The following is a 19,395-nucleotide window of genomic DNA, read 5'->3' on the forward strand; positions in this document are numbered from 1 at the left end:
TCAAGATGACCCAGCTGCTTCTATGCAGCTTATTAGAGCTTTAGACTTAAGCTGTAGGTCTGACGGGTCATTCAGACACATTGTCCAAGTGGTCACTGAAAGAAAAAGGACGGGGCTGAACAAGCTTACCTAACTGGCTGAAAAGAGGATACATTAGACTCATCCAAATCTTAAGTGTTAACGCATGCATGCTACAAACAGAGCTGGAGAAACAACAAAGGCAGCAATAACTTTGTAATGCATGTGAGAGCAGTGGGGAGAAAAGCCAGTTCAGAGAACGAATCTGCAATAATCAACACTGGCCACTAGGGGGCAAAAGAACACCCATAGAAAAAAACTGACAGACACATTCACAGGCTTATAGAGTGATATGACTTCTTACACCTTGAAAATGCAGAGCAACATCATCTTACCATGGGAAACGCCTTTCAGTCTATATGACAAATCCAAATGTAATCCATGTGCTCCATGTTTGTTGCCTGGCAGGAGTGGGCTCAGAGATTACTGAACATGTCTGCTTATTTCTACTGAATAGAAGATAATGACACTGCACCATACAGTAATGTACGGGCTGTCAGACAAAACTAAATATTAAACTTTAAAATGAAGGTACAGTAGGCCTAACTAAAAGTCAAAACTAGAGTAAAATACTCAGTAGGCTAAATGTATTATAGGCTATAGGCTATGTGACATTTCTTTGTAGGTTATATCCCACATAAACATATTCTGTGTAGCCTTATTCTTTAGCCTATTTTAAACCTCTGGACTTTATACAAACCAGAAAGTCAGTAACCATAGCTACTACTACCCACTATTGACAGACATTGCGACAATACCAGACAGGCCTCAAGCTGTCATTTCACTTTACCACAGCCTAGACCCATTTTTAATAACCAGTAGCCTACTTTTAACCCTTTTTTAAAACTCTTCACACAGTTACCACAACAACAGCCTGTGTGGGCTATAGCTACAACACACGTCTTGTTCTTTTGAAACAAAATACATAGGCTACATTTTACACATTTAAAATTTGTTTTAATTTATTTTACAGACAAGCTCAACTAAGATAAAAACATTAGCTAGATGTTAACTGCTAAATTTCCAATTGCTTTATAGCCTACTGTTTGTCAAAACAGAAAACCTCATAATCAAAGCCAAATGTAAAGGCTAAGGCTGAAGTGAACAGCACAGCAGTTTACTTGAAACAAATTTGTGACCTGTATTTTGTTTCATTGCTTTTGAAAAACAGTTGACTGAGCTCATGCAAATACATCAATCACAGCTGGTATCTATACATCTAGGAAACAGGTGCTCAGGTTCTTTCAGTCACATGACCTAGCTATTTGGGCTGATCTTGTGGAAGAAAAAAAGATAGAAAGACAAGAGAGAGAGAAACAGAAGACCTGGCAGATTAGCAGTGACTTTGTATTTTTCATTTTGTAAATTGCATTTTCACATTATCTGTGAATGACCAGCATGAAGATTCTTCTTTTTCTGCAGTAATCTTTAGTTACCTTACTGTAGACAGAGTAATTAACTAACCCTGGCCAAATGAAGATGTTAGATTAGCTACTCAGATAGATACCAATAAAACACTTGGTTTAATTTTTTTGAGTTTCTTGTCGAGCGCGCTCCCGCGAAGTGTTTGAACTTCTCGGCGTGAACGCGCTGACTTCATCACGGCTGGGCGGGGCGACAACGCTACGAGCCTTGTGCTGCATTCAAGTTTTATAGTTTAAACCAGATTTCTAGCTATTTCGAGCGGGTAAACATGTTCATCAACATAGTATACTTTGTATTTCAAGTCTAAACATAGGCTAGGCTACTGGGAATTTGTGACATCGAAAATTTCTCCCATTCTGTTGAAAAATACCACTGACATGTCAAGAAACTGTTAGCAGCCTACGTCTAATGTAAATACTCGATTAATCTGCTTTCACATAACAAACGAACTGCGCAAACACAATAATATTACGTTCATTTGGGCTATTTATCTGGTGTAACTAACACTACTAGCACCTATACAGTCTAATATGACTAGCACCGGACACCATTAATAAATACACGAGCACCGAAATAACTGCTGTATTAAAAACTTTCCCATTCTGCCGGCGAGCCCTGAACGCAGCACGCCGCCACATGACGTGCCTGGCGGGTCATATGATCTATCGCCTACGTCTTCCTTGTTGCCGTCAACTTTTCCCACCACCGCTGCTCCCAAACAAACGAACATGGCGGCGGACTATGAGGAGCGGCGGAGCCTGCTGGGAGATGACGACGAGGGGTCGTTCGCCGGCCGACAAGGAGCGAGGGGACCCGGCAGACCCATGCCGGCCATCTGCGACCCCAGCCGGGCCCACCACCGAGTGGTTGTCCTGATGTTCATGTGCTTCCTGGGGTTCGGTGAGCAGTAAAACAAAACAAAAAAAAATCCCTTAGAACTGGTGTGTTATTGTGAAGATTTGGCTGAAAATGTAGCTACAACCTCCCTGAGAGAAAGCTTGTACTTTCCCCCCCCGTGGCTCTTATAACATTAACGAAATGGAGAAGCGTTATGTTAATGTTTATGTCTGTTATGTTAATGTAGATTATATTTTATTCCAGGAAGCTACTTCTGTTATGACAACCCGGCTGCTCTTCAAACTCAAGTTCTCCAGGTAATTCATCCTCTACAAATGCAAAGTTGTACACCAGGGCATTGTAGCTACAATCAGTGCAGCAGTTCACGGTAATGTCAGCCTGAGAAATAAGTCCCTACTTAGTGCATTGTGTCACATAAAAGACAGATAACACTTCTGTATTCTGTGGAGCATTGGTGCATCAAGTAAAATCTACATATTCAAATTACCCTGCATAGACTTCACCCTGAGTTTCACATCTAGATTTTAAGGTAGAACTGACGCAGATAAAGTGATAAACAAGAGTCACAGTGGTTCCTTCCCCCTGTCTGTACCAGGACCTGAACCTGAACACTGCAAAGTTCATGCAGCTCTATGCCTGGTACTCCTGGCCCAACGTGGTCCTCTGCTTCTTTGGGGGCTTCCTGCTCGACAGGGTCTTTGGCATCAGGTACAAAGGCCAATAAGTCATGTGTGTTTATTGTGTGTGTTTGCCATAAGTGAAAGTGAAAGAATGAGAGAGGGTGTTGTTGTCATTTTGATCAGTGTCGACTTTCTTTGTCTTTATAGGCTGGGGACCATCATATTTTCCCTTTTTGTCTGTATTGGACAGGTGGGTTTACACTGAAATCTGCTTGTGAGAGATATTCAAAGAATAAAAGAGAACCAAAATGTATCTTTTGTTTCTTAAATAATCTTAAGTATATTATAACAGACCAAAATAAGATTGTTTTCTTTTGTGTGTTTTATTTTTCCACCTCTACTCAGGTAATATTTGCCACTGGAGCTCTGATGAACCGCTTCTGGCTGATGGAATGTGGACGATTTGTATTTGGGTAAAAAAACAAAGCATTTAATTTTCTTGCCCCACATACTGTATTTTTCACACTCTCAGTCTCCAAAACTCTCCTTAACAAACAAAAATAGAGCCCTGTGGGTTTCTTTTTAAACCGTAGTTTATAATCTAAGATTCGTTGATCTTGTTCAGTCACATAGTTTACCATCTACGCCTTTGTTGTTTTTCTTTTCCTGGCTAGTATTGGAGGAGAGTCCTTGGCTGTGGCCCAGAACACATATGCAGTAAACTGGTTCAAAGGGAAGGAGCTCAATCTGGTGTTTGGCCTTCAGCTGAGCATGGCTCGCCTGGTGAGGACACCGCCACAGGAACATTGATTTATACTTTCTTTCAAAAGCCATGTTAATGTTTCATAATTGATGTTATTGATGCAGAGAATTGAAGTGAACTCCCTCTCCTTTCATTTCCTCTCGTCTCAAGGGCAGCACAGTGAACATGAACATTATGGGCTGGGTGTACAACGAAGTCTCAACCCTTGTCAGCACTGGATACACCACACTAGGCATATCTCTCATGATAGGTAATAAATATCAGACACTGGCGAGTGTTAAAACTTAAGACTCTGGTTACATGTGCAAGAGATACTAGATCCTCCCGGTGTAACTCATGATCTCAGATAACACAGCAGACAGAGAGAAGTGAGATGGAGAACTAAAAGTGCTGCTGCTACAGATGAATCATATGTGTCGGGAGAAGTGTCAGTTCTTGTATTGTCCTGCTGTTTCAGAGATCAAGTTAAAAGTGCTTCTGCTTCTGCAGTCGTGAGATTTCTCTTTGAGTCAGTCTCCTTTTCCACTCTCAGTTAGATTAAATAAAATCAATTCAAGGAAACACAAGTCAATAGGTAGTCGACAGGGATCCTAATTTGATTTTTTTGTAGAGTCTTATAACCAATTACTGATTCTTAGATTTTTCTTTATTTTTTTGTCTTGTTGTTTTTATTCAAGTATTTAAGATTCTTTTTTTTTTTCTTCTTTAGCTGCTGTAACCTGCCTGTTTTCTCTAATCTGTGCCTTGGTGTTGGGATTTCTGGACAAAAGGGCAGAGAGGATTCTCCACAAAGAACAAGGCAAAACAGGTAATGTATTGCAAGAGTGTGTTTGTGTGTTTTTGTTTTTGTTATCTTTTGTTTTTCCTCTTTGACCCAACACTCATCAATACCTATTCGAATGCCTCCTCAGTCAGTGTGGACTGTCAGGCCACGTTTTGTTTTTGTTGTTATCTACCTATAATTGACATCCTGGCTGGACACTTCATTGGCTTCAGCACTTTCTCTGCTGTGGTGAGGTTTCTCTCCGGGCACAGGGAAGGTTCAGTTCGATATGTGACACATCACTGAGTTTTCCCTTCGCAACCCACAGCCAGACAATTCCCTGTTTTGCTTTTGCAGTTGTTTAAAGCAAATGATGTTCTCAGGCTCATCTTTGTGCGTCTCTGTCTGTTAATCGCTCATATTAGGAGAGGTGATCAAGCTGACAGATGTAAAAGATTTCCCCGCCTCCCTGTGGCTCATCTTCATCATTTGTGTCGGCTACTATGTCGCCATTTTCCCCTTTATTGGACTGGCACAGTGAGTACTGAATCAGCTTTCTATCTCTCTCCCTCTCACTTACTTCCCCCTTCTCTCTGTCTTTCTTTCATTTGGTCAGTGAGTACTGCATTAGCACTCACTCACTCCCTCACTCACTCACTCATGTATTTTTAGACCGTCTTTATGCATGAAGGCCGATTAATACTGTATACGTTTTATATATTTCAAATACACAGATAATACTTGTACTTTGTGGGTGTCTTTAAGAAATATACTTTTAAAGTTGTATGCTTGTACAGGTTTCTTACCAGTGCTTAAAACAGCAGCACTCAACTACAAACCCACTTGTTACTGCTTTACAATTGATCACTAACATACAGCTTAATTTTTCATAAGGATCAGTAATTTAAAATACTAACCACTGATGGCAAACTTCACTCAAACAGGAACAAATAGGATTTTTATCTGCAGATAAATAAATCCATGGTATGATGAATAGACAGCAGAATGTTTGTGGGATTGATTCAACATAAACCACAGTGCCCATGTTCATGTAAAGAAGGAACATGTCACCCAGTGTAAATTGATTTGGTATTAATAGTTCATGGACAATCTGTTTGCATGTACGTGTTAATAGGATCAGTGCATTGCAGATTTTTTTTGATGGGATTTGTTTGACAATAAAACAATATAGAATCATTTCTATATTTGGCAGCTTCCAGTGACACCAATTACCAACAGGATTATCTCATTCTGTACAAACACAACCATATTCCATCGGAGGAAATGGGAAAAATGCTTTGATCACACACAGATTTTAACCACAGGCATTTCATGCTTAAAGGGATAGTTCAACATTTTGGCCCATTGCCATAATCGCTATAGTCATTGCAGTAGGTTCGTTACCTTTATTTGTCGGTGTAAGTTTAGTTTAGTATGTTTATTTCTGTCTCATAAAAACAAATACAATAGACAAATATAAAGGTATAAATACAAAACAAAACAAATCAGAACAAAAACACAACAAGCAAAACAATTTACTTTGACCGAAAAGGTGTAGGCTGAAGCATCAGCTTATTTTGCCTACCCTTCTTAAATTAACATTTTCCGTTCACTCAATTTAAAAATTTTTTTACAGAGCAACAACAAAAAGAAAAAACCCCTGCATATTCTACATACTATATACTAGGTATTTTTAGAACGGCGGAGCGGAGCAGCAGGCTGCTCAGGGCTACGCTATGGAGGCTAAGGGAATTTCTTGGTTTCCCTCATCAAACTCATCAAATACACAACCCAACAACTCCAAAATGCTGTCGTGGACAAGTTGTGAGCTGCACAATCACCACGCTATGAGATAATAACGGAATGATACGAGACGGAGCTGTTTTAGAGGTAAATTCATGCAAAACCGCTGATGCGTGTTGCGTTCAGGGACAGTTTTTCAGCAAGCAGACTCTGTATTTACCTCGAAAACGGCTCAGTTTCGTAACGTTCCATTATTATCTCATAGCGTGGTGATTGTGCAGCTCACAACTTGTCCACGAAAGCGTTTTGGAGTTTTGGGATTTTGTATTTGATGAGTTTGATGAGGGAAACCAAGAAATTCCTTTAGCCTCCATAGCGTAGCTCTGAGCAGCCTGCTGCTCCGCTCCACCGTTCTAAAAATAGCTTACACCGACAAATAAAGTTAACGAACCTACTGCTATGACTATAGCGATTATGGCAATGGGCCAATTTGCCAAAAGGTTGAACTATCCCTTTAATTTTCTGATACAGAAACTGCACGTGTGGTTGTACCTGATTTAAAAAAAATTAAAAATAAAATAAAATCTGGATCACAACCGTCTAAACAAGATGCTAGTTGTGTTAAACCAATTATGTTGTGATTCTGCTACAGTCAGATTGCTTGGTATGAATCAGAAAAAGGCACCTCCATTAGATTAGTACAATGCTTGTCGAAGGAAAGATTCAACAGTGCAGCTTCACAATGCTGCGCTATCATCAAACCACAAAGGCAGGAAGGAAAAGAAAGTGGCTTGACAAACAGGTTTGCAGTGAAAGAAACCAATTGAACCCATCACAACCTGTATTTCTTTCACAGAACGGCACTCTGGAATCACTTAGCAACTGACGTGTTATTTCCACAGAGGGTCAGCGCTTACAGAGCAAATAGTTGTTATGCACATGTGGCAGAAAACAATATAATACTGAGAGCCACCTGCCGCAGGAGTTGATGCGATTTTTTTTCCTTCCTCCATCAGCATAAAGGCTGAGCAGCCTTCTGTACTGCGAGCCCATCGTCTTGTCTTTTTATTTACAGGGTGTTCTTCATTGAAAAATTCAACTTTTCCCCGGCTGAAGCCAGAGCTGTCAACAGGTAAATCAGATCAGGTCTAATAGGCCATCAAGACCAATGTACCTTAAGGCGCTAACACCATTACACTCCACTGTTGCTGATGTATCTTGCATTTCCTTTGTGTGCTGTATTTTTCTTATTCCAATGGATCATTGGCCAAATTACATTTCCTCTGCAGCCACAGTGGAATTTAATAGCTGAGAAATGTTCAAGTACCTGAAGCTGGGAACACAATAAAACAAATAACCTGTCACCACATATGTAAAGACTGGCTTTCACAGAGTGGTTGTCTCAAACTACAAAATAACACTCGGATGTTTGCAAGTCCTAATTATAAAGATACGACACACACCTTCATGCTGTTCTCTCTCTCTCTCCCAGCATTGTGTACATCATCTCAGCCCCCGCATCTCCAGTTCTGGGATTTATGGTTGATAGGACGGGGAGGAACGTAGTTTGGGTAATAATTGCCGTGGTAACCACGCTTGCCTCTCACATAATGCTGGCCTTCACCTTCTGGAACCCGTGGATCGCCATGGTAATGCTCCCAACAAGCTTTTGTACTATTCTCCCTAAGTTTTTGTGCAGTGTTGTTGTGCAGCACATTGATAAACCATCTTAAATGAATGTGTGAATGAAATGTGACGTTACAGTCCAGTATCTGGGATTCTGTGTCTGTACGGTGACTGGTGTTCAGGGTAGGAAGGTACAGTGAGTTCCTGTGGCTGTGGATACATACGAACTGAATTCAGAGTTATTGTTCCTTTTTTTCAGTCTTATTGTTGTAAACACTTCTTCAGAAACCAAATTTGTTTTGATGCACCACCAGCCAAAAAGTTAGCATACTGTAGAAAGTAATTAAAATGACGTAATTTCTGCAAGTTGCTGAAACTTGAGCACTCCTCTGAAACATACCTAATGTTCATGACTAAATAAAGAACAGTAAGATTTTTAGTCATTATTTATATTTATATAAGAACTGAACACTTAAAGCTCAGTTGATATGCATCAGCATCACTTGACCAAACACCGGTGATCAGACAGTTTAATTTGAACTAAATCCTGATCATTGCATAGATGTAGATGGCAGTTTTTTTCTAACTAAACCACACCCACTTCAAAAAAGTAAGAAGAGCTCAGAGGAGAGAAAAAAAGCAGAAACCTCCCAGATTTATTGATTAAAGGTATAAATGAAGGATCCTGTTAGCATAGTTCCTTGAGTTCCACAGTAGCGTGTCAAATGCATATTCTCATACAATAAAAAAAAAAAAATGGTATATTTCAGGGATGCAAACAGCGCGCCGAAAAGCGAAACTCGCTTTTTTCATGACCAATTAGGTGACTTGTGTGAATCGTTCAGATCCGAAGAGTTTTTGTTTTTGGGAGGGGGGGGGGGGGGGGGGTCTCAGCGTCTCAGCTGGGGTCAGTAAAATGTTTTTCTAACAGGCTGACAGTGACAATCACGTGAAACTGAGGCGAACTCATTCATGGTTGTCTCTGGTTATAGCACATTATATAGGCCTATATGTCCATTACACACTTTTAGGCCTTAAAATGTCTTAAATTTGTTGAATTATTGTGTTCAAGACTTAAATAAGACAGCTCTTAAATTTTCGTATGCCCACCATGGGCGAGCATTTCGCTCGCATTTGCCCCTAAAAAAAACAAAACATGTGTGAACCAGGAAAATCACAAAAAAGAAAGAGCACAACCTGCGATTGGTCAAAAACTACAAATCCCACAATCCTCTGGCCTCAACAATAACAGTAGTTAGTGTAAGTAAGGGAGAGTGGAGCTGTCGGTGAAAAGAGGAAACAACGCCACGTCTGGTCCTGTTCTATGTTGTTGGTTCACACCGTCACCGTTTATTCGTTACGTCCGCGGTGTAAAAGGCCGTGACGCAAAGACGCGATTAGGCGCGAGACGCGGTAGACGCGACTTTTTTTTTTTGCGACGCAATACACCCGATTCTTTTATGGCGACGGGACCCTCGCGTCTTCGTCTATTTCATCGTGTTTGGTGGGAAGACCCAAAGGGGCTTCCCACTCAAACACGAGGAACGCTTTTTTTTCGCGCGAGCTTTTACGCGCAACCAAACGCGAGATACGCGAGATAAGCGAATTAGCGCTCGTTTTCACTCGTTTCAAAAAAAATTCACGAGCCCGCCCATTTTCACTACAACAATTTTTTTTTTTTTTTTTTCAAAGGAGGTTAAATCGAAAGCAACTGGACTTAGTTATTTAGGCTACTTATTATAACTAAGTCCAGTTGCTTTCGATTTAACCTCCTTTGAAAAAAAAGTCTAGGAAGACGTTTCACCTCTCATCCAAGAGGCTTCATCAGTTCATGTAGCATCTGACCAGGCTGGGACTGGTCCAACTATCTGGTGTGGAGACTCAGTATAAGTCCAGTTGCTTTCGATTTAACCTCCTTTGAAATACTATGACCTGGACAAATGAGAATATGCACAGGCCTACAACAACATTTCTGCTCTCACCAACCATGGTAACGACGCACAGTATACTGTTATGAGACACATTATGCATCCCAACTGTCTTTTTTTTAGAGGATTTTTTTTTTTTTTTAACCAAGAATGCGCCCAAAAAAATCATGATCCAGGGGCCAAAATTCGAAACAAATATATATATTTTTTAATCATTCTCATTATTCTCCTGATGTCGGTTTAATGTAAACAGATTGCGCTGATATGCGTCATGTGACAGCGGGGCAGAGCTGCAGCTGCTGTGCTGTGATGGACCTGATCAGACTGGTGGTGGTCCACAGTCAATCAGTCCCAGAGCCTTCCTATTCACCTCCAATGTAGACGCGACGTGCGCGCTCGGTACCCAAAGCGGCGCGTATCCGCGTGCATTCGGTGCGACGGCGCCGCCGTTTTCCCCCCCGTGCATGTCCGTTGCTGTGTCAGGCAGGTGTCTCCCACGGAGCTCTGCCCCGTTTCAGAGGTGAAGGAGAGACGTCGCCTCCGCGATGTAGAATGTGTTCAATTAAAGTGAAACTAACACATTATATCGGCCTATATGTCCATTACACACTGAATGGGATGTTAAATCCCATGTCTTTATTTCTTCAGTTTATTTTAATAGTAATAATTATGACTAACATTCAGTGAAGACCTAAAAATCAGTATCTCCAAATATTGCAATGGTTTTTATTTTTTTAAAGCATTTTTAATATAGAAATGTTGGCCTTCTGAAAACTGTCCATCTATATGCACTCAATACTTGGTTGGGGTTGAACTACTGGAAATAGACTTTTCTGTGATATTGTTAATGGTGAGCCCCCCCCCACCCCCACGACAATTCCTCTCTTTTTTGGTCCTGACCCGTTTGCATCCCTGATATTTAACCTAGGAAATCTGTGAAGAGGCTTGGGACATGTCAAGTAACAGCATGTGTTTTCTTGCTTGTTTTGCAGTCCCTGCTGGGCGTCTCCTACTCTTTACTGGCCTGTGCACTGTGGCCCATGGTGGCGTTTGTCGTGCCTGAGCATCAGCTGGGGACGGCCTATGGCTTGTATGTACTCAAACTGATGTTGATTGTCAAACTGTTTTTCTGGTTGTGGAGGTTGTTGTGTTTTCTCCTTTGCAAAAACCGATGTCCATCCTTTGCCTTGGGTCTACAGCATGCAGTCCATCCAGAACCTGGGACTTGCTCTTATTGCCATGGCAGCAGGATCCATCCTTGACAGCAAAGGATACCTGGTTTTGGAAGTGTTTTTCTGCGCCTGCATTTGCAGTCAGTATATATATTCTGTTTTGTCTATGTTAATGTGTTTTTTGGTGTCTTAGGCCGATGTTAGATACTGTGGAGTGACATTGTTTTGGATTTCCAACATTGTTTTCCTTCTGTTTTCTTTGCAGTTGCACTGATAGCGGTGGTGATGTTGTACTTTGTGGATTATCTCAGAGGTAAGTAAAGACTCTCTCACTCCTCTTCTTTCCCTCTCTCCATATTATCTTAGATAATACCCCCCCCCCCAGCCTTCCCCTCTTCTCCATTTTCTCATGTGGCATTCTTCACTTTACTTTGTCGCTGTGAAGCACACCCCCTCTCCTTTCCGCCAGACTCACTCACTCCTTCTTAATCTCTCCATCTCCCTCTCTCCTGCTCCAGGAGGAGATCTGAACCTGTCAGCCGCAGCCAGAGCCAGACTCCAGAAAGAAGCCACTTCGGATGCAGAGTGAGTAGCTTTGACCCTCCATTACTGCTTTTCCCACCCACTCACCCAACAATTAGACAAGCATCTCAGAAACATAATGAACAACCCACTCATGTAGTGAAGGGACACAGGCATATTTTGGATAGAAACACTCGCAGGAGCTCCGGTGCTAATTTACTGGATGTGAGCATAGTGTGTGTTTTCAGTGTGATAGTTCCAGTGCATGTTGATGTTTACCTTTAGTGACTCACAGATCATGTTGTTATGAATATACACTTGGAGCCCATTTTTCTACACTCCCACCACCTACCACATGACTCTTGTCCTACATATACCTGTAAATCAACAGCTCCTAGTTGTAATATTTTACAAGGGTCAGGAGAGTGAAGAGGTGATGAGTCATATTACAATCTATTTACTGATTAATTGAGGTTTGATGTAGTGGTTGTTACATAAGTAAGTTAAGTACAGTGTGTTGAATACCACTGTCAATGTTCACGTCGTCTTCCAAACACTCAAATTCAGAGATCAGTAGATTTTTGTTCTGGCCTATTTCTGCTTCTCCTGGACTTATAACAAACAAATTATAAACATTAGTGATGTGGGAGTAAATACATCAGTGCTGCAGACAGTTTAATTTTGCTGTCATAAATGTACTTCTCTTCTTGGATGACAGTGACATGCTCATCCAGAGCAATTTTGTGGAACTAGAACAGAATTCTTCTGAAAAAGTCAAACTTGACCACAGCATGGAGGAAATGGTTTCTGTATCGGCTCACAAAACCGAGAACATTTATTTAGGTCACAGCTTTCGTTTGCATATATATACTGACTGGGCTGTGTCAATAGCACACCACCTGTGGTTGCTTTATTTAGTCTGTGCTGTCTTAAAACAAACCTCACGCCTGCTTCTCTCTCTCTCTCTGTGGATCTCCATCTCTCTGTTATCTGTCTCTGGCTTCATCTATATACATTATAGTATATATTTATATATTGTGGCTTTTGCTGACTTGACTAATATTTTCCGGTCCATGCCTGTAATTGATATTTTCCAGATGATGATGATGATGATGAGGGGAACACACACATGGTCCTGGGCTTCAGAGCCAGCATGCTGCACTGTCCACCCCAAATGTGTCAATCAACTGCCACGGGGCGGGACTGCGCTACTGACTCCGCCCAGTGCTGTCATCTGTGGCTCTTCCCACCAGAACTGACTGTCTGGCCCTGGCTATTACATCATCCAGTAGTAATAGCTGATGTCCTCATACTGACTTTTACATGCTAATGAAACACATAATATAGGGTTCCTATATTAATCATTTTGTTTTATATGTGTACATATTGGATATATGTGTATATTTTTAATGTTTTTTTGTATGTTTCTTTTTACAAATTATTTCCAGCAGGACTCTGTTACCTTATTACACCTCAGCAGTACATATAAGTACATATCATTTGCCAACCAAACCTTTCCTCACTGGACTCTCCTCTGGCAGAGCGACTTCATGTTCAGTTTTAATCATATGCGTCATTGACCTTTTATGGTGGATAACCTTTTAAAAAAGAGCATAGCTCTTTAGTGTTTGAACTTTTATTGCTTAAATCTTTTATTTCTTAATTCCTTTATCTGCTCTTCTCTGGTTTCAGAAGTTCATAAAAATTTATTTTCTGTTGCATCATCAAACGGTACAATTACTAAAATGATAAGAAAGATAAGAAAAGTGAGAGGCACACCTTGGTGCATTTATCCATGTAATGTTATGCACAGTACCAACTTTTTGCAAACTGTTTTATTAATGTGACCTTTTAAAAAATCAGTTTTGTAGATCACGTGTTGCTCGTTTATCAAGCTCAGGTAATTAACTTGTTGTAAGCACTGACCCGACGTTGTTGCTTGCTTCGTCTGAGCAGCACAACAAAATGCTCATGTACTCTGCTTAACTCTCACCATACTGTGGAAAGAGATTTGTTCTCCCTGTGTTGTTGTCAGGCATGCACACTGTGGATGATTAACATTCACTACCTCAGTTGGGCAAATGAGTCCCAATCAAATTCTTAACAACCCAGTCAACACATGTAAGAGATAACGGTCAGTAGCATAATGGTAACTGTCATGTGCACACTGACGTGACGTGATCAATGTGTCGTGGCCAGAAACAAGCTGCTCTCTTCAGCTGTCACTCATTTGCGCTGTGATGTTGTGACAGGCTCAGCAGTGCAGTCTTTTTGTCTAATGGACAATATTTGTGTTAATTTGCCAAATGTTAACTGTTATTGATCTATGTAAAAGAACTGATATGATTGAGACGTTGCAGAAGATCCACTGTACCATCAAATGTCAGTGACGTTTGAAGGAAAGTCTCTTAAAAGAAATTATTTTGTTGAACCAAATTACATTTGTTCATGGAACAATTACATTTAATTAAATGCAAACTTTTTGAAAGCACTTGAATTTTCTTTTTTGTCATTGTACCACTTTGTTTCTGCAGTAGTTTTTTTTTTTCCCAACACCAGTAACTCATCCCACAGCTACAGGCTGTAGATGATTAATCCTGTTGGTAATATTTACATAATTGTGCTCATGTCGGTCTTGGCTGCAGAGATGATAAAGATGGCCACATTATTATTCCTGCAGGATTAAAAGGCGGCCCAGTAGGCCAACAGAGGGTGAGCTTGCTAGGCTTGCACCCATGTCTGCTTTCGGCCTTCGCAACCGCTACCTCTCCAGGCTGGGCGCACAGGTATGCACACACACACACACACACACACCGCACAATGATTAAACATAATTCAAACAGAAATCCATTTATTTATGAGTTAAGCCTCTAACCTTGATGCAGGCAATACATTTGTTTTGTTTTTTTAATGGAATGCCAGGAGGGCTGGTTCTTCTGCTATAACACCAATTAAACACAAGTTACTCTCCTTCTAAAGCTACGCTCCCTTTTTCCTCTTTACTCAATCTGTCATGTCCTCTCTGCTCTCAGCTCCCAGACCACTGCTCTACCCATCTGTCATCGCTTGCCCACAGGAGTGTACTGAAATGATGCCCTTCACTCGGCTGCATCCTGCTCCTCCACGTTTAAAGGGCTCCAGACAAGTATGCACTAAAAAAAAAACAAAGGATGCTCACAAGGTGTCCTCTTCTCTAACAAGATGTTGTTGCACTTTTTCTTTTTTTTTTTCTTTTTTTTTACCTCCAAGGTATTTTTAACCTTCACATGACTGACTTGTTATTCTGGGTGTTTACATGGGTTCTGGGTTCTGACTTTAATTATTATCACAAAGAGATGTTATTTCAGAGAAGTTGTTTTCTATTTGCCCCACTGTTGGGAGAATTACTATGTTTCCTCGCCAGGGAAATAGTGTTATAAACTTGGCTTGGTGCTTTATGGTGCCTGGATACTGTTTTAGTGTCTGTTTTAGAGACTCAACCATCTGTAAACGACAGAGGGCAGTAATTCCCACAAATGTTTAATATCACCTCTACCCACATTATCACTGTTTTTTTAATAACCACCTCCAGCAACCCTCAGTATGTGCAGTATCATTCCGTTTTCTTACTTTGGCTGATGCTCCAGGTTTTTATATGAAGCTGCTAGAATAACTTCTGAAGAGCTGCCTCAGAGTCAGGATTTTGTGTGACCTGTTGAATGTTACCAAATGCATATATTTTTTATATATATATTTAAACCAATAAAATTAGTTATTAAATTGGTTCAGTCTTTACTCTTATTGCTGTCTATATAAGCTATATAGACTGATGGGTCCTCAGTTGGATGTCCTCTCCGCATCCACCAGACACACGCAGGGCTGCACCCTCTTCCTCCTGCACAGCCAGGCCCGGAGCTCCTGGCGGTGCCGGTGAGAGCCCAAAAAGTAGAGGAGGGGATTTGCGCAGCAGTTGAAACTCACAACCGGTTTCCATACTTTATAGGAGATCATGACCACGTTCAGGAGGTGACACCGTCCGGGTACGTAGACCCGCACAAACAAGTAGACGGTGCGAGCGATGTGATAAGGCACGAAACACACCACAAACATGAGACACACAACTATGAGTGTGTACAGGGTCTTTTTACGCACACGAGCTGTCCTGGCGTTGGAGATGCTGCCCGCGACCCTGCAGTAAAGCGTCCTCATCATGGAGCAGTAACAGGTGACCACGACTAGGAACGGGACCAGAAACCCCACTACGGCCAAAAAGAGTCCGTAAGGGAAGTACACATTAAACTGCTTCGGGTCGGTCATCTCAAAACACACCGTCATGTTATTGATCACACCCGTGTGCGCAAAGACCAGTGTGGGTAAAATCTCCGCAGTGGCCAGGATCCAAACCGAGCCCGACGTGAAGAGGGCGAGTTTTTTGGTCCTGAGGCGCACGGCGGCGATGGGGAAACACAACCCGACGAAGCGGTGCACGCTGATGCAGCTGAGGAACATCATGCTGCAGTGGAGGTTGACGAAGAAGAAGAATCTGACGGTTTTGCAGATGATGTTGCCGAAGGGCCACAGGTCTCCCATGGCGTTGCTGATGATGAGAGGGGGCAAGGCCAGCACGTAGAGCAGATCCGCCACCGCCAGGTTGGCCATGTAGATCACCGTGCTGCTCCAGCGGCGCGTCCGAGCGCACAGGCACCACACCAGGGCGCCGTTCAGAGTCAGGCCCAGCACGAACACAAGGCCGTAGGACGCAGGTAGAAGGATCCTCTTGTAGTAGTTAGTTACTGGACAGATGTGGAAGTCCTCCATTCAAATCAACTTCAACGGTTTGCAAACGTACAGACTTATCTATACCTGATGGATGAAAGTTTCCTAAAACCTCACCTTGCCAGGTGCTGCTGTGTAAGGGATGACGTGTGCACCAGATGACCAGATGCAAGGTGTTTGTTCAACATCTACCTCCTGTCTCCTGCCCACACCTACTGTGTCATGTAAACCCAATTGACAATGCCATATCTAGGATATGAGCAAATAGATTTGGCACACAAGTGAAGCATATGAAAGCCCTGGTACAATCTATGGGTACAATGGGCTGAGATAGGCCGCTGTACGACTGTCCTTCCCCAGAGAGAAGGCGTGTAGATAATCACCTAATGCTGTGATTAAAGCAGATCGCCAACTTAAATGACATCGTCAACACACACACACACACACACACACACACACACACACACACACACACACACACACACTAGCTAGAGCGCAGTATTAAAAAAAAAAAAAAAAAAGACGCACACACAGCCGGGATACACGGGCGCGCGCACACGCTCAGCATCCCATTGGCTGGCGAGAATTTTCCAAGTCTGGTCTCTCTCCGTCTGCTGTAAGTGTTCACTTCATCTCTGTCTGACCGCGGAGGAAGAGGGACACAGAGACACAGAGAGCTCATCATGCTGAGGAACGGCTCGTACAGGTTAGTGCCACATCCACGCTCGTCTCCATAACATGCAAAAAGGGGGGGGGGGGGGTAAAACACTGAGGACGCACGGTGAGCCTCCCCACGCAGGCTGCCTCTACATGCACTGATGAGTGATAAAATAAATAATAAAAAAAAAGAAAATCCTGCATAACGGTGCTACTCTCTGCAGCATGCAGGGCAGAGAACAGGAGAGGACAGGCTGTTCAACAACACAGTCGCATCTTCAGAGCACATTTCCAGATTTTGGGCGAGTTTTGTGTGTGTGTGTTAACTTGAGCGGTGTCCTTTTCCCAGAAGCATGTACCAGGGAGAGGAGGCGAGGCTGCGCAGCGGGGGTCTGGCTGTGGCTCGGGAGAGGAAACACCTTGCTCTGTGCATTAATAACCAGGTAAGAGGAGGGGAGAGGGGCAACATACAATAGAGTCTGTCAGAGTTGTGCTGCATGTCATGAGTGTGAACTGGATTGAACACATCCCTCCACCTCTCTGCTGGTAGATGTCGGTGTCTTGTCTGCTGGTGAGGCAGCAGAACAGTTCAGCAATGATGTAATTCACTTTCTGATCTTTTTTTTTTTTTTTTTCTAGGAGCAGGAAGTTGACGCTTGTGCTGCTCAGTATAGCAAAGAGTGTTTAGAGAAAGTATAAGAGCAGATCTCATACTGTGCATGGATCTGTTGTGAGCGGCAGAATGACGGTGTTTAGGAAACCTTTCCTCAGTGCATCAGTGCATCAGCACCGTGGACAGAGAAAGCTGCTGTTACCATTTTGGTGAACGACAGTAAATCAGCTCCTCATGCATGTTCAACTTCACTGCTCTGATTTCTGCTTTCCTTCATCACTTGTGAAGTGTTCAAATGTCAGAATTCGGTTTGGTTTGGGGAAGTTTGCTTGAGTATATTTCTTTCTTCTTCTTCTTCTTCTTCTTCTTCTTCTTGTGGTCAAGGCAGCAGCTGAAAAGGTCTCATTAATATTATAGCACAATAAAACACCTCTCAATGACTTCATTTGCAGCAGGGAATTGATGATGAGATGAGATGAGATATGAGAAAAAAAGATGCATAAATAAAATTTCCATGCAGCAGCAGCAGCAGATAAAGAAAATGTTAAGACATTTTTATTTCAGAGAACAACACAGTGCACGTAACATACTGTATTATATACAAAACTTTAATTAGAATGGGACCAAAAGTACTTGATACCCAGTAAAGTATAGATAGTGGTGATGGTATAAAAAAAAAAAGTGACTAACAAATGACAGAACATGACAGATTCTCCTAGACAAATAACCGAGTCCAGTTGCATTCGATTTAAAATTTCCTTGAGATAACTATGACCTGGACAAATGAGAATATTCACAGGCTTAAATGACAGAACAGTGTTCAGTATTAAAGTATATAGTGGTTCTAGTGAAGGCTGAGCTGAGGGGGGTGTGCCCTCCTCTTCCTTCTGGAGTTGAGAGCAGAGCTTATGTAGCTTATAGCTGGAGAAAATAAATACACTCTGACAGTTGGTTGTTGTAATTGAATTAATTATGTAAATGAGTTTTGCTTGCTTTTAGCCGAAGTATGAAGTGTTTTTCCCTCTATGCTCCTCAGTGAGTGTATAGGTGCCCATGCAGGCTCACCTGGATTTATTGAGCTTCTGAATATTTAATGCCAGTGATGTGGCGTTGCGCATTATTGTCAGCAGCTAGGGGATATTGAGCGCGTGAGCTCTGAAAGCACTGTTTCCATCGCAGCTTTTGACTTACTCTGCAATATATTATAATGCTGCGCCTCCCCTCCAACACATAACCACACAATCACACACTCCTGTTCGCTGCATGTTCTTCTCAACTTTCTCATTTTGACTCCAGATCTGTTCCAATCCGTTTCCACCTGACAGCTGAGTTTCATCATCCCTATCCACGTAAAAATGACATTTCCAAATTGATCATGCTGAACTGTCTTGTCTCATCAGAGGAGCTTCACATGCATGTCCATAGACTTGGCAGAGGAGGACACCAAGAAGCTTGTTAAAGGACCAAAAACCAGTAATTGGTGTGTGAAATATGAGTGAGAAATAGAAATGCGGGTTATTGGATATGGAGGCTGCTCCACTTTGGCTATGTCTGTGTGAGTGATTCAGATTCATTGCCGAGGCATGAACCCCCTGAGAAACGCATTAATCTATCCAGCTATTACCCTGTAATCAATGGGACAGCGGGATTTTACGGCCACGGGCCCATGTTGTTAACCATTTCACACAGAGCTTATTTAAACAGCATGCCAAAGGGAGGGGGGGAGGCTAAAGTGTGTGTGTGTGTGTGGGGGGGGGGGTCACATTTAATGGTGTTAAGCATGAAATACACAGCACAGGTGACATTGTTGACACAGCACTTGCAGCTGGAATCATGAAATCATCCATCAACATCATGCATGACGCCCCCTTG

At 42.1% G+C, this 19,395-nt stretch overlaps 3 protein-coding genes across 3 annotated transcripts in view; 2 read left to right on the forward strand and 1 right to left on the reverse strand.

Moving 5' to 3' along the window:
• Window positions 1–2,197: 2,197 nt before the first annotated feature.
• mfsd1 (major facilitator superfamily domain containing 1) lies at window positions 2,198–13,969 on the forward strand. The gene is made up of 16 exons (XM_083985361.1): window positions 2,198–2,403; window positions 2,605–2,657; window positions 2,957–3,069; window positions 3,189–3,231; window positions 3,387–3,454; window positions 3,656–3,764; window positions 3,895–3,994; window positions 4,454–4,552; window positions 4,933–5,044; window positions 7,326–7,382; window positions 7,743–7,899; window positions 10,797–10,894; window positions 11,004–11,116; window positions 11,242–11,289; window positions 11,495–11,561; window positions 12,596–13,969. The coding sequence occupies exons 1-16, from the start codon at window positions 2,232–2,234 to the stop codon at window positions 12,597–12,599; spliced, it is 1,413 nt and encodes a 470-aa protein (XP_083841487.1). The 5' UTR covers window positions 2,198–2,231; the 3' UTR covers window positions 12,600–13,969.
• A 1,345-nt stretch (window positions 13,970–15,314) lies between these two features.
• On the reverse strand, window positions 15,315–16,295 carry LOC310996359 (P2Y purinoceptor 3-like; the record flags this gene model as incomplete). Its single annotated transcript, XM_083985736.1, has 1 exon — window positions 15,315–16,295. One exon carries the CDS (start codon window positions 16,293–16,295, stop codon window positions 15,315–15,317), a length of 981 nt encoding a protein of 326 aa, XP_083841862.1.
• A 641-nt stretch (window positions 16,296–16,936) lies between these two features.
• The window catches only part of schip1 (schwannomin interacting protein 1), a gene marked incomplete at its 5' end in the record, with an annotated part of 230,137 nt that continues 227,678 nt past the window's right edge, over window positions 16,937–19,395 (forward strand). The window contains 2 exons of the mRNA XM_083985102.1: window positions 16,937–16,959; window positions 17,260–17,353. Coding sequence (XP_083841228.1) covers window positions 16,937–16,959; window positions 17,260–17,353 — 117 coding nt within the window. The remainder of the gene's footprint in view (window positions 16,960–17,259; window positions 17,354–19,395) is intronic.

This window comes from Trachurus trachurus (genome assembly GCF_905171665.1).
Source record: "Trachurus trachurus genome assembly, chromosome: 13".
Lineage (NCBI taxonomy): Eukaryota > Metazoa > Chordata > Actinopteri > Carangiformes > Carangidae > Trachurus > Trachurus trachurus.